The sequence below is a fragment of the Entelurus aequoreus genome, linkage group LG14, assembly GCF_033978785.1.
Source record: "Entelurus aequoreus isolate RoL-2023_Sb linkage group LG14, RoL_Eaeq_v1.1, whole genome shotgun sequence".
Taxonomy (NCBI): Eukaryota; Metazoa; Chordata; class Actinopteri; order Syngnathiformes; family Syngnathidae; genus Entelurus; species Entelurus aequoreus.
Window position 1 is genome coordinate 50,949,334 of NC_084744.1, and position 14,777 is coordinate 50,964,110.

Below are 14,777 nucleotides of genomic sequence, written 5' to 3' on the forward strand. Positions count from 1 at the left end.
AAGCGGTGTGCGGCTTCAGCGGTCGCGGAGGCAAAAATTCGGACATGGGAGGAGTTCGGGAAAGCCATGGAAAACGACTTCCGGACGGCTTCGAAGCGATTCTGGACCACCATCCGCCGCCTCAGGATGGTCAACACTGTCAACACCGTGTATGGTGAGGATGGTGTTCTGCTGACCTCGACTGCGGATGTTGTGGATCGGTGGAGGGAATACTTTGAAGACCTCTTCAATCCCACCAACACATCTTCCTATGAAGAAGCAGTGCCTGAGGAATGTGTGGTGGGCTCTCCTATTTCTGGGGCTGAGGTTGCTGAGGTAGTTAAAAATTAGTTCCTTAAGGCTCTGGATGCTGTGGGGCTGTCTTGGTTGACAAGACTCTGCAGCATCGTGTGGACATCGGGGGCGGTACCTCTGGATTGGCAGACCAGGGTGGTGGTTCCTCTCTTTGAACAATAGTGTCACAGTGGCTTACACTTGCATCGCATCTCATAAGCTTGACAACACACTGTCTCCAATATTTTCACAAAGATAAAATAAGTCATATTTTTGGTTCATTTAATAGTTAAAACAAATTTACATTATTGCAATCAGTTGATAAAACATTGTCCTTAACAATTATAAAAGCTTTTTACAAAAATCTACTACTCTGCTTGCATGTCAGCAGACTGGGGTAGATCCTGCTGAAACCCTATGTATTGAATGAATAGAGAATGCTTTTGAATCTTGGCAAAAATCTTAGCCACACGATTATCAAATGTAATAGGAAAATTAATTCATACTGACCAAACTGGCTTCATGGAAGGTCGACCATCTTCAGACAATACAAGGAAATTATGTAATGTTATTTACTATGCTAGAAGTCTCCCTTATCCCACAGCAGTATGTACTGTTGATGCGGAGAAGGCCTTCGACCGCATAAACTGGTCATTTTTGTTTTGGACATTACGTAAATTTGGATTTGGAGATAATTTTATACAATGGATTAAGATGCTTTATACAAGGCCCATGGCATCAGTCAAAACCAATAATCATATTTCAGAACCTTTTTCGTTAAAAAGAGGAGTAAAACATGTCCTGCATCTGGATTATTATTTAATTTGGTTATTGAACCCTTTGCTGCAAAAATAAGAAGTGAAAATAATATTCATGGTATAAAAATTGGCTCTCCGTATAATAAGCTATCGATGTATTGTGGCGACATAATTCTCTACCTGTCACATGTTAACTCCTCTCTTCACTATATCAATAATAATAATAATAATGGATTAGATTTATATCGCGCTTTTTCTATTGTTAGATACTCAAAGCGCTCACAGAGAAGTGGGAACCCATCATTCATTCACACCTGGTGGTGGTAAGCTACATTTGTAGCCACAGCTGCCCTGGGGTAGACTGACGGAAGCGAGGCTGCCAGTTTGCGCCTACGGCCCCTCCGACCACCACCTACCATTCATTCATCATTCATTTCACCGGTGTGAGCGGCACCGGGGGCAAAGGGTGAAGTGTCCTGCCCAAGGACACAACGGCAGCGATTTTTTCTTTTTTTGGATGGTAAGAGGCGGGGAGCGAACCTGCAACCCTCAGGTTTCTGGCACGGTTGCTCTACCCACTACGCCCGACGTCCGTCAATAATGTTATCACTGAATATGGCTGTTTATCAGGGTATAAAGTCAATTGGGACAAATGTGAAATATTACCACTTAATAAACACTGCAAGAAATCACAAGTTCAGAACTCCAAAATTAAATGGAAAGAGGCAGAAATCATATATTTAGGACTACACGGTTGCTCTACCCACTACGCCACGCCGTCCGTCAATAATGTTATCACTGAATATGGCTGTTTATCAGGGTATAAAGTCAATTGGGACAAATGTGAAATATTACCACTTAATAAACACTGCAAGAAATCACAAGTTCAGAACTCCAAAATTAAATGGAAAGAGGCAGAAATCATATATTTAGGACTACACATTACACCAAACCTTTATACAAGCAGAGATCTAAATCTTAAACATTTAAAAAATAAGATAGAATCCACCTTTAACATTCTAAAACTGTGTCAGAAAATACTAGGAATCAAGTCAATGACATCTGTAAATCAACCGCTTTAGTACAATCCTAATATCATAATTAATAAAAATGTGGTTAAATGGACAACATGGAAAGACAGAGGTATTACTAAACCTCATCATATTATTAATAAAAACTCTTTTAAACCGTTCAGTGATTTAGTTGATCAATATAGGGTACCCAGAAATCATTTTTTTTAATTGTATCTCTTTAAAACACACTGTAAATAAATGCATATCCTCGAAAGTATGTCTTTAAAAAGATGCACTTTTTAATCAAGATACATTTAACAAATTAATTAAACTATTTTATGGAATAATAAATGAACACCACACTAGAAATGCAAATGATGCATGTGTTCGGAAATGGATGATGGACTTAAACATTTTAGATGAAAGAGACATATCATGGAATGATATTTGGAAAAATGCCAATAAGCCCTTTAGAAGCTTTAAAGATAAGCTGACTCAATTTAAGATATTGAATAGATTGTATTTTACATCTTCTCAGCTGTTTAAAATTGGTGTAGTAGATAGCAAGTTATGTATGAAGTGTCGGGCAGCCGAGGCAACTCTTGTTCATTTATTGTGGGAATGTCAGAGAATAAAAGAGTTATGGTTGAAAACAACAAAATCCCTCATTGATATCGGCAATCACAGTCCTTAATATAAATATATATATATATAATATATATGACATTATATATATATATATATATATATATATATATATATATATATATATATATATATATATATATATATATATATATATATATATATATATATATATATATATATATATATATATATATATATATAAATATCCCAATGACACTGCAAACTTGTATTCTTGGGGATCTACATCAATTTACTAACGTGTCATCAAAGAGTAAAAATGCATAATAACAAAAAGGGTAATATTAAAAAAATGGATAGATGTTGATAGTCCAACTCATACTGACTGGTACACACAAGCTATGGAGATGATATCAGTAGAAAAAACTGCATTTAGTTTAGATAATAATGAGTCATATATTGGAATATGGGATCCATTATTTAAATTTGTTTTAACTATTAAATGAACCAAAATATGACTTGTGGAAAATATTGGACACAATGTGTTGTCAAGTTTATGAGATGCGATGCAAGTGTAAGCCACTGTGACACTATTGTTCTTTTTAATTTTTTTTATTAATGTTTGTAATGATAATATCAATGAGGGATTTTTAATCACTGCTATGTTGAAATTGTAACTATTATTGATACTGTTGTTGATAATATTCATTTTTGTCTCACTACTTTTAGATTGTTCCGTGTCATGTTTGTGTGTCCTCAATTGCTCTGTTTATTGCTATTCTGAATGTTGCTGGGTCGGGTTTGGTTTTGAAATTGGATTGCATTGTTATGGTATTGTGTACTGTTTTCATTAAAAAAAAATAAAAAAAATCGTTTTTGAATCGAGGATCGTGTTGAATTGAAAAAAAAATCGATTTTGAATCGAACCGTGACCCCAAGAATCGATTTTGAATCGAATCGTAGGACACCCAAAGATTTAGGGATATATATATATATATATATATATATATATATATATATATATATATATATATATATATATATATATATATATATATATATATATATATATATATATATATATATATATATATATATATATATATATATATAAAAGTTTTTATTTTTTATTATATATTTATATGTATATATAATAAAAAATAAAAACTTTTTTTTTTTTAATGTCACAGTATTATTATATATACTTATTAAAAATGTTACATGGTTTACCTTTTTATGACAGGTTTCCACCTGGATGGAGAGCCACCTGAACATACAAACACAAACCTCTTCATCTACTCACCAGCGGCCCCGTGAGTTTTAACACCTCGAAAAGTTCTTCCCTGTACGCCTTCGGCAACCACTCGTAAACTTTAGAGCAGGTCCCCTTGGCCGCTGCTGCCCCCTCCTCGGGGACCGTGGCACGGGGCTGTGCGGCCCCCGTGGAGGGGCTTCCGTCGTCCAGCTTGCAAGGCAGCTGCTCCATGGTAGGCAAGTGGGGTCAGTGTGTGTCCATCTACACTTTTAAGACACAATTCTCCTTGGCTGACGGAATAATCGCGTTATGACGAGAAGGTGCGAAGGGCGCCAAATGGCAGGAACATTTAATTTGGGGGTCAAAGCTGGCCTGCTAATAATAATAATGAATCCATAATAAGCTTGTTGTTCGGGGCCGTAATGATGTGTGCGTGCTTTTGAAATCTGGGCAGTAATCTGATGAGAAATGTTGATAAAAGCCTGGCTACGTTTGATTGGATTTACCTCCCGGAAATCATGAGTCTCATTTATTAAAGCAGCTTCTCAGGAATGACATCAGGACCATCAAACGAGTGTCCATTGGATCACACCAGGACATGTAAAAACCTTGCGTGGGTCCATTAATGTGACATGACCAACACAAATAAGACCGGTCTAAACCAGTCGTGTGACCACAGGTGGGTAGGGTACCCACAGACAATGTTCCCTCTAAGGTGCGCGCCTGTGCAATTGCGCACTGCTCAAGCGTCCTCTGCGCACGGCAAATCTATGCCACGCACAAAATCAAATAAAAAAATAAGCGCATAACAATTTTCGACACGACAGAGAAAAACGTTTTCGTCATCATTGTTCAAATATTGTAACGTCTGTCGAGACGCTTTGAGGGCATGAATTCCATCGATCACTTTACTGAGCAAAACTCTTTACAAGTATAACCCATTTATATATATATATATATATATATATATATATATATATATATATATATATATATATATATATATATATATATATTAGGGCTGCAACAACTAATCGACTAAAATCGATTATAAAAATAGTTGGCGATTAATTTAGTCATCGACTTGTTGGATCTATGCTATGCGCATGCGGGGAGGCTTTTTTTTTTTTTTTTTTTTAAATAATCCTTTATTTATAAACTGCTACATGTACAAACAGCTGAGAAACAATAATGCTGTTTTTTTCCAATAAAATACTGGAAAGGATAGAAATGTAGTTTGTCTCTTTTATCCGATTATTAATTGATTAATCAAAGTAATAATAAACAGATTAATCGATTATCAAATTAATCGTTAGTTGCAGCCCTAATATATATATATATATATATATATATATATATATATATATATATATATATATATATATATATATATATATATATATATATATATATATAACTGCTTCTTTGCTATCACTTTTACCATCATATTTGTACATATCGTATTTGCTGATGTTGCTCTATTGTTGTTGTGTTTGCTGTTGTTGTTTTTGTCTCTCTGTCTAATCCCCCTCTTGTCCCCACAATGTCTTCCTTTTTTCTCTTTCTATCCCCTACTGCACCAAATGATAATATACACACATTTAATAAAGTCAAATACAAATAAGGCAACAAGAGAAGTATCCCACACTTCTCTTTTGTAAAGTAAATCTGAACAGCCGATATGGGCATCTACATCAACTATATGATTTGCCTGAGAAGCTGGACAGGACAAAAAAAAAAAAAAAGAGTGCAGAGCGGGGATGACCACGCCCCCGGAAACACAACTACTTTTATTCATGCATAACTTGCAAAATGGCCGAAATCTGTAGTTTTTATCACGGGGCTCTCTATGATGAGCTCGACACCAAAAACTACAAAATGGCGGCCAAACGTAGCTATGCCCCCAATCTAAAACCCAAACATTATAATTATATGGTCTTAATTGTGACATTAGGAGGAAATGCGTGCTGAGGTAATAAGCCATGAATTATACTAACACATATCAAACCAACTTAAATCTAGTAGTTTCTGAAGGAAAACAGCGTTACAGCTCCTGAGGAAGACCCCGCCTTTTCACAACAAAGTTCCACATAGCTATAGCATAGACTAGCATGCAGTTAGCAATCACAATTTAATCATATTTAACATTATTAATAACATGGAAAACAAGTCTAACCTCGTTAAAAGTGGATGTTCAGTGTCGCTGCTTCCTGGCTGCTGGCAGTGCGTACATTTTGACGACTGGCGAGTGCGATGTTGTCAACTTTTTCATTACATCTTTACCTCAAGGATGGACCCAAATATATAAATACCGGTGTCCTTTGATGTGCCTGACTATATGTTGTTTTTACCTAGTTTTTGGTCAATTTGTTGTAAGGTTGGTGCAAAATGCCATTGTATTTTGTGAAAACATGATATAAACCATGCATCCTCCATATGGCAAACACTACAACAAAAGTTCAAGATTCAATAATCTACATACTGGTGTCCTTAAATGTGCCTGACTGTATTTTTTTCCTAATGTATCTTTTGGGGTACATTTTTTGTAAAACTGGTGCAAAATTAAATTTTAGTTTGTGATAACACGAAAAAAAATAATACTGCAAATGGCAAATGCTACAAAATATTAAGATGCAAAAAAAAAAAAAAAACTTTTAATTTTTTTATTTTATAAACCTTTATTTGTAAACTGCAACATTTACAAACAATCGAGAAATAATAATAATCAAAATAAGTACAAAAACAGTACAAATCAACGCCAGGGGGTTGTAAACTCAATAAAGTAACTAAAGTAGAGTGCAATATATATATATATATATATATATATATATATATATATATATATATATTGCACTCTACTTAAATAAAGCACAAATTTGTAAAAAAAAAACAAAAAAAAAAAACTTAAATATGCTTCCTTCATTAAGCAGGTGTCATAATGGACAAAACAGCGATTCATTTTCCCTCAGCGACCGATGGGGGAAAAAGTGGTGCACTGCATGACAAATCAGTATAAGCAGCCAGAAGAAGAAGAAGGGACTTTGCAGTGACCAATCAAATTAGCTCCGGGGAGCGGGGGGCGTGGTCATCCCTGCTCTGCTCTGAGCTAGGGTTTGAAAAAGGTAGAAAAGCGCGATACAAGTACGACCCATTTACCATTCTAAACTCGCGTTCGGGCGAGGTTGAGAACCGAGTAGCCTTCATACGTGTCAGAAAGTAATAGCTATGAGTAAATAAGTTGTCTAAAAGTTAAAGTGACACTGTTGTATAATTTGTATGTCTTATGTGCATTGTGGCCAGTTGACTGCTGCTGGGTGAATGTACCATGTACAATGTGCGTTTGTCGCCATCTAGTGGAAATTCTGGGTTCAGCAGCCTGCCTGTGTCACCGATTTATTTCAGAAATACAAACCCCACAACCAGCGAAGTTGGCACGTTGTGTAAATGGTAAATAAAAACAGAACACAGTGATTTGCAAATTCTCTTCAACCTATGTTCAATTGAATAGACTGCAAAGACAAGATACTTAACATTCGAACTGGAAAACTTAATTTTTTTTACAAATATTAGCTCATTTGGAATTTGATGCCTGCAACATGTTTACAAAAAGCTGGCACACGTGGCAAAGAAGACTGAGAAAGTTGAGGAATGCTCATCAAACACTTATTTGGAACATCCCACAGGTGAACAGGCTAATTGGGAACAGGTGGGTGCTATGATTCCAGGTGTGACACACCTCCTCATTCAATGCGTTTTTTAAATTTTCATGACTATTTACATTGTAGATTGTCACTGAAGGCATCAAAACCATGAATGAACACATGTGGCGTTATACTTAACAAAAAAAGGGGAAATAACTAAAAACATGTTTTATATTCTAGTTTCTTCAACATAGCCACCCTTTGCACACTCTTGGCATTCTCTCCATGAGCTTCAAGAGGCAGTCACCTGAAATGGTTTTCACTTCACAGGTGTGCTTGAAGCTCATGGAGAGAATGCCAAGAGTGTGCAAAGCAGTAATCAGAGCAAAAGGTGGCTATTTTGATGAAACCAGAATATAAAACATGTTTTCAGTTATTTCACCTTTTTTTTTTTAAGTACATAACTCCACATGTGTTCATTCATAGTTTTGATGCCTTCAGTGACAATCTACAATGTAAATAGTCATGAAAATAAAGAAAACGCATCGAATGAGAAGGTGTGTCCAAACTTTTGGCCTGTACTGTATGTAAATACAATATATGTAAATAAAATATGTAAATATATATTATGTGCATATATGTGTAAATGTGTGTGTGTGTGTGTGTGTATATATATATATATATATATATATATATATATATATATATATATATATATATATATATATATATATATATATATATATATATATATATATATATATATATACACATATACACACACACACACATATGTGTATATACCTGTATGTATAATTAATAAAAGCTGAAAGGGTAGTGTCTGGCTAACTTTCTGGTAATTTCTTAGTAGCCTGGCTAACTTATGTTGTGTTACATTAACTTTCAGCATTGTTCTCCTGTTGAGTGGATTTTTGGCATATGCAGCATTTTTAATTGCATTTTTTAGTGATCAGAGCTGTAGAACGGTGCTGCACTGCAAAAAGTCAGTGTTCAAAAACAAAAATACAAAAATTAGGGGTATTTTATTTGAACTAAGCAAAATTATCTGCCAATAGAACAAGAAAATTCGGCTTGTCAAGACTTTCCAAAACAAGTAAAATTAGCTAACCTCAATGAACCCAAAAATACCTTCAAATAAGTATATTCTCACTAATAAAAAGTGCACTTTTCTTGGTAGAAAAAAAAGAGACCCTTTTGCTCAATATGTTGAAAAATATTCTTAAATTAAGTAAATGCTAGTGCCATTATCTCGGCATCATGATTTCTTTTTCATGCTTGAAGTAAGAAATTACTTTTAAAAAAGTAGTTTTATACTTGTGAGTGTTGATGACACAGCTTTGCAACAGTTGATATTCTAGTTTCAAGCATGTTTTACTCAATATAGGTCATCAAATCTCAGCAACAAGCTGTAATATCTTACTGAGATCATTTAGGACCAAAACACTTAAAACAAGTAAAACACTAACGTAAAATCTGCTTAGTGAGAAGAATTATCTTATCAGACAGACAATAAGCAAATATCACCCTTATTTGAGATATTTAATCTTACTTAGATTTCAGTTTTTGCAGTGTGTGCATTTGCCCTATGTACAAACGGCGCAGAGGAGACAAAACATGAAAATGCAAACTCCTAAAGGTCCAAAGAGCGAAAAGGAAATAAAAAGAACTATCCAGACAAGATAGTTCTTTGGGGGAACAAAACAGACAGGCAAGGAGAAGAACACAGTGTACTAATGGAAGGAGCACAGCTGACACTCTGAAATTAAAGCAATGTAAGGGGCGGCGCAAGTTACCTGTCTTACTCCTTGAAAAAAATGTCCTGAAGGCGGAGCCAGCTGCTACCAGGACCAGGTGTAATATGCAGAGACAAAAAGGAGAAATACAAAAGCTGAGAAGAGAAGGTTGGATCAGGTTGCACCATGAGGGACTATGACACCAGTGTGGCCTTCCTGGGAGAGTGGGGCCGCTTTCAGGTGATTGTCTTCTTCATGCTTTGTTCCACCATCCTGCCCAATGGAACCAGCTCCTTCTCCCTGGTGTTTGTGGCGGACACGCCCGCACACCACTGCCTGGTCCCCGAGGTCAACCTGAGCCAAGAATGGAGGGAAGCTGTGATCCCAATAGAGGTACTCCACATTTTGTCAAAAATACAGAGTGCTCGGCTCATTCAAGTTGTCATAACTGTTGAACTTTTAAGCCACTACATAATGTCACATCAAGAGCCCAAGGGCCGGACATTAGAATGTGGATGTTTGGTCAGAAAGTGCCTCCACGGGTTATACTGCTTTGAGACTTAGTTTACTTAAAGGCCTACTGAAATGAATTTTTTTTATTTAAACGGGGATATCAGATCCATTCTATGTGTCATACTTGATCATTTCGCGATATTGCCATATTTTTGCTGAAAGGATATAGTAGAGAACAACGACGATAAAGTTCGCAACTTTTGGTCGCTGATAAAAAAAAGCCTTGCCTATACCGGAAGTAGCGTGACGTCACAGGTTGTGGAGCTCCTCACATCTGCACATTGTTTACACCAGCAGCGAGAGAGATTCGGACAGAGAAAGCGACGATTACCCCATTAATTTGAGCCAGGATGAAAGATTCGTGGATGAGGAACGTGAGAGTGAAGGACTAGAGTGCAATGCAGGACGTATCTTTTTTTGCTCTGACCGTAACTTAGGTACAAGTGCTCACTGGATTCCACACTTTCTCCTTTTTCTATTGTGGATCACGGATTTGTATTTTAAACCACCTCGGATACTATATCCTCTTGAAAATGAGAGTCGAGAACGCGAAATGGACAATCACAGTCACTTTTATCTCCACGACAATACATCGGTGAAGTACTTTAGCTACTGAGCTAACGTGATAGCATCGGGCTTAACTGCAGATAGAAACAAAACAAATAAGTCCCTGACTGGAAGGATGGACAGAAGATCAACAATACTACCAAACTCCGGACATGTAACTACACGGTTAATGCTTTCCAGCTTGGCGAAGCTTAGCAATGCTGTTGCTAATGACGCCATTGAAGCTAACTTAGCTACGGAACCTCGACAGAGCTATGCTAAAAACATTAGCTCTGCGCCTACGCCAGCTCTCATCTGCTCATCACGACCCGTGCTCACCTGCGTTTCAGCGATCGACGGTACGACGAAGGACTTCACCCGATCACCGATGCGGTCGGCGGCCCGGAGACGGAGCAAGTCAAGGTGAGGTCGGCGGCAAGCGCGTCTGCTATCCATCTCAAAGTCCTCCTGGTTGTGTTGCTGCAGCCAGCCGCTAATACACCGATCCCACCTACAACTTTCTTCTTTGCAGTCTCCATTGTTCATTAAACAAATAGCAAAAGATTCACCAACACAGATGTCCAGAATACTGTGGAATTTTGAGATGAAAACAGAGCTTTTTGTATTGGATTCAATGGGCTCCGAATACTTCAGTTTCAACGATTGACGTTACGCGCAAAAGTCATCATATCGAAACATTTTCAGCCGGAAGTTTGCCGGGAAATTTAAAATTGCACTTTATAAGTTAACCCGGCCGTATTGGCATGTGTTGCAATGTTAAGATTTCATCATTGATATATAAACTATTGTAGTGGAAGGTCCAGGTTTTCAATGAGAACAAAAGTAGGTTTAACCCAAGAGTTTTAATTTACTCACAATTAAATGGTACAATGGTTGGGTTGAGTTGTCGAGCACAGACGGTTTTCCCCCCGGGCGCGCCCGACAGCATGGAATGAAAAAAAGCTCTTCTTCGTTTGACTTCGTCCTTCTTTATCTGTTTTTCCTCGTGCGTCAATGTCTTTTTGTTTTGACCTGTCTGTTCCATAACAAACTTGAATCCCTTAGTCATACTTAGACACTCAAAACATTCTGTAGACAGGTTGGCGCGACTCCATATTCAACTTTGTCCCAGAACCGGTACATTCAATGGCACAGAATAGAAGAGAAATGAATTGAGCAGACATTCTTAATAGACACGAAATATAGTTCTAAGGTCAGAAATTCCACGACACTATCAGACTGCGTGGTCGGTAGTAGTGGGTTTTCAGTACGCCTTTAATTGCAAAGTAAAATACATCGGCTTTTACACTTTTTCAATAAATTCATTATTCTACCCTCAAGGATTGATGTCCCCTATTTTGAATTATTTTACGTCCGCAGTTTTATTTCTTTACACTTCTTACTTAATTTAGGCTTGTACGACTGTTTGTGGTGTGGGCGCCCAAGGCTGCTGGGTCCGGTGGCTGATGTTGTGACTTGTGGCAGTGCGTGCGCGTGGTGGCGACCTTGCCGGGTTCATATTCGTTTATTGTCATGTTGGATGGCTTGTCGGGTGTAGGCCTGGGCTGCCCTTGCGCCCTGCCCTTCAGGTGTCATGCCATCGTCTGGGGCGGGCTTGTCCCTGGGTGGCGGGGGGCGCGCAGCCGGACCTGTGGGGCTTGGGGGAGGTGATCGGCTGGTTCTGAGTGGGCAGTGGGTGCCGGGGCATGATCGCTGTCCCGCCGGCCTGTGTATGGATTTGTTGGTGTATATATGTGTGTGTGTGTATATGTATGTATATATATATATATATATATGTATGTATGTATGTATGTATGTATGTATGTATGTATGTATGTATGTGTGTGTGTGACTGCCATCTACTGGTCACACTTATCCTTACACCATGTACCAAGTAAAATTGCTTCGAGGTCAGTAAGCACAACCAGAATTATGCCGCACCGGGTTATGAGGCGCACTGTCGATTTTTGAGAAAATGAAAGGATTATAGTCTTATATTCGGAAAAATACAGTAAACATAAACAGAATTGTTACATGCAGCTATCCAGGTGCGGCCGTCCCCGACATCACAAAACTGTTACCTGAGGTAGGGATCAAACAACTGAATGTGGACATCGGAAATCAGCAGTCTAAAATCCTAAGGAAAGACCTAAAAAAACTATATGAGAGTGTTGATACAGTGGAATGTCTACACATCAGTGGACCTCTCCCAAACATCGACAGAAGGATAAACAAATTCAGCCGGCTGATTCAGCTGAATACGTGGCTTTCCAAAGTCAGTGACTCCAGAGGAACGCATTTCATTGACAACTTCAATCTCTTCTGGCAAAGAGAGGATCTGTTTCAAAGGAAAGGCCTACCCCTAAACAGAGGTGGAGTGAGATGACTGACAGATACACTATATTGCCAAAAGTACCGTAATTTCCGGACTATAAGCCGCTACTTTTTCCCCTTGTTCTGGTCCCTGCGGCTTATACAAGGGTGAGGCTTATATACGGCCTGTTGTTCTCCGACACCGACGAAGAGGATTTCGGTGGTTTTAGTACGCAGGAGGAAGACGATGACACAATGATTAAAGACTGACTTTTCATATACCGGTAGGCTGGTTATTTTGATAACGTACAGGCGAGCACTTTGTATTACTTTGCACCGTTGTATTATTTGTACTCTGCACGAATGCTGTTCGCCATGTCGAAGATGTGAAATTTTGATTGAATGATTGAAAGATTTATTGTTAATAAATGGGACGCTTTGCGTTCCCAAACAGTCATCTCTCTCCCGACAATCCCCTCCGTGGTAGCAGGAACCCCTATATACTACGCTAATTACACATCAAAACCCTGCGGCTTATAGTCGGGTGCGGCTTATATATGGAGCAATCTGTATTTTCCCCTAAATTTAGCTGGTGCGGCTTATAGTCAGGTGCGGCTTATAGTCCGGAAATTACGGTATTTGGCCACCTGCCTTGACTCACATATGAACTTGAAGTGCCATCCCATTCCTAACCCATAGGGTTCAATATGATGTCGGTCCACCTTTTGCAGCTATTACAGCTTCAACTCTTCTGGGAAGGCTGTCCACAAGGTTGCGGAGTGAGTTTATAGGAATTTTCGACCATTTTCCCTGAAGCGCATTGGTGAGGTCACACACTGATGTTGGTGGAGAAGGCCTGGCTCTCAGTCTCCGTTCTAATTCATCCCAAAGGTGTTCTATTGGGTTCAGGTCAGGACTCTGTGCAGGCCAGTCAAGTTCACCCACAGCAGACTCTGTCATCCATGTCTTTATGGACCTTGCTTTGTGCACTGGTGCACAGTCATGTTGGAAGAGGAAGGGGCCCGCTCCAAACAAGGTCGGGAGCATGGATATGTCCAAAATGTTTTGGTATCCTGGAGCATTCACAGTTCCTTTCACTGGAACTAAGGGGCCAAGCCCAACTCCTGAAAAACAACTCCACACCATAATTTCTCCTCCACCAAATTTCTCACTCGGCACAATGCAGTCCGAAATGTAGCGTTCTCCTGGCAACCTCAAAACCCAGACTTTGTCTATCGTTAACTCATAATTAATAGTGATTAATTGCAAATAGAAGTTTTTAAATCTTTGAAGGGGAACTACAATTTTTGGGGAATTATGCCTGATCATTCACAATCTGCATTGTTAGCCACCTTGTTCTTGCTGTATTTTACGACTTAGAATGCATACAAAAAGAAAACCATATGTGTCCTTATCTAGGACACAAAAAGAAAACCATATGTGTCCTTATCTAGGACACATATGGTTTTCTTTTTGTATGCATTCTAAGTCGTAAAATACAGCAAGCACAAGGTGGCTAACAATGCAGCCAATAGGGCAGGGGTGTCAAACTCATTTTAGCTCAGGGGCCGCACGGAGGTAAATCTGTGCACATGCTATTAAAATCATGGCATTAAAACTATAAAATTAAAGACAACTTTAGATTGTTTTCTTTGTCTTACTTTGGCCAAAAATAGAACAAACACATTCTGAAAATATTACAATAAAAATATCGGAAAAAAATACCGATAATAATGAATACATTTACATATGCATAAATATTTGTTTTCTTTTGTATTTTTTTTTTTAATGAATTAAGTAACATTATACACAATATAGAAAAGTGGGACCCCATTTTTATGACTTGATGAGGTCCCTGGGAACCCATTTTGAAAATTCCCAGCGCCAACACTGATGGAGTATTGATACGTGCACAACTGTGGCCTATGGGCCGGCTCTAATACTAATCAAATATCATCCCGGGGGCCATAGATAATTCAATTGACTTTGACACCCCTGTGATTTGTACCTTGTGGTTTGACTTCCCAGGAGGTGAACGGGGAGCTGGAGATGAGCCAGTGCCGCAGGTACAGGCTTGACCAGGTCCGCAACCTCTCTGACATGGG

The 14,777-nt window shown here is 38.2% G+C and overlaps 2 protein-coding genes and 1 long non-coding RNA gene across 8 annotated transcripts in view; 1 reads left to right on the plus strand and 2 right to left on the minus strand.

Annotated features, from left to right (window-relative positions):
- The window catches only part of LOC133665013 (multidrug and toxin extrusion protein 1-like), a 39,246-nt gene extending 32,887 nt beyond the window's left edge, over positions 1-6,359 (minus strand). The window contains exon 1 of one of the 2 annotated variants that reach the window (XR_009828670.1): positions 6,082-6,359. The gene's annotated coding sequence lies outside the window, so the exon portion shown is untranslated. The remainder of the gene's footprint in view (positions 1-6,081) is intronic. The other variant, XM_062070155.1, reaches the window with a different exon arrangement.
- Positions 6,360-9,358: 2,999 nt separating this feature from the next.
- LOC133665010 (solute carrier family 22 member 4-like) overlaps positions 9,359-14,777 on the plus strand; it is a 51,342-nt gene continuing 45,923 nt past the window's right edge. The window contains exons 1-2 of the mRNA XM_062070146.1: positions 9,359-9,693; positions 14,701-14,777. The exon at positions 14,701-14,777 is cut by the window's right edge and continues 106 nt beyond it. Coding sequence (XP_061926130.1) covers positions 9,487-9,693; positions 14,701-14,777 — 284 coding nt within the window. The 5' untranslated portion in view covers positions 9,359-9,486. The remainder of the gene's footprint in view (positions 9,694-14,700) is intronic.
- LOC133665016 (uncharacterized) overlaps positions 9,417-14,777 on the minus strand; it is a 47,487-nt gene continuing 42,126 nt past the window's right edge. For all 5 annotated transcript variants that reach the window (XR_009828674.1, XR_009828672.1, XR_009828675.1 and 2 more), the window contains 2 exons: positions 14,681-14,777; positions 9,417-9,654 (listed from right to left, as the gene is read on the minus strand). The exon at positions 14,681-14,777 is cut by the window's right edge and continues 81 nt beyond it. This is a non-coding gene — a long non-coding RNA (uncharacterized LOC133665016). The remainder of the gene's footprint in view (positions 9,655-14,680) is intronic.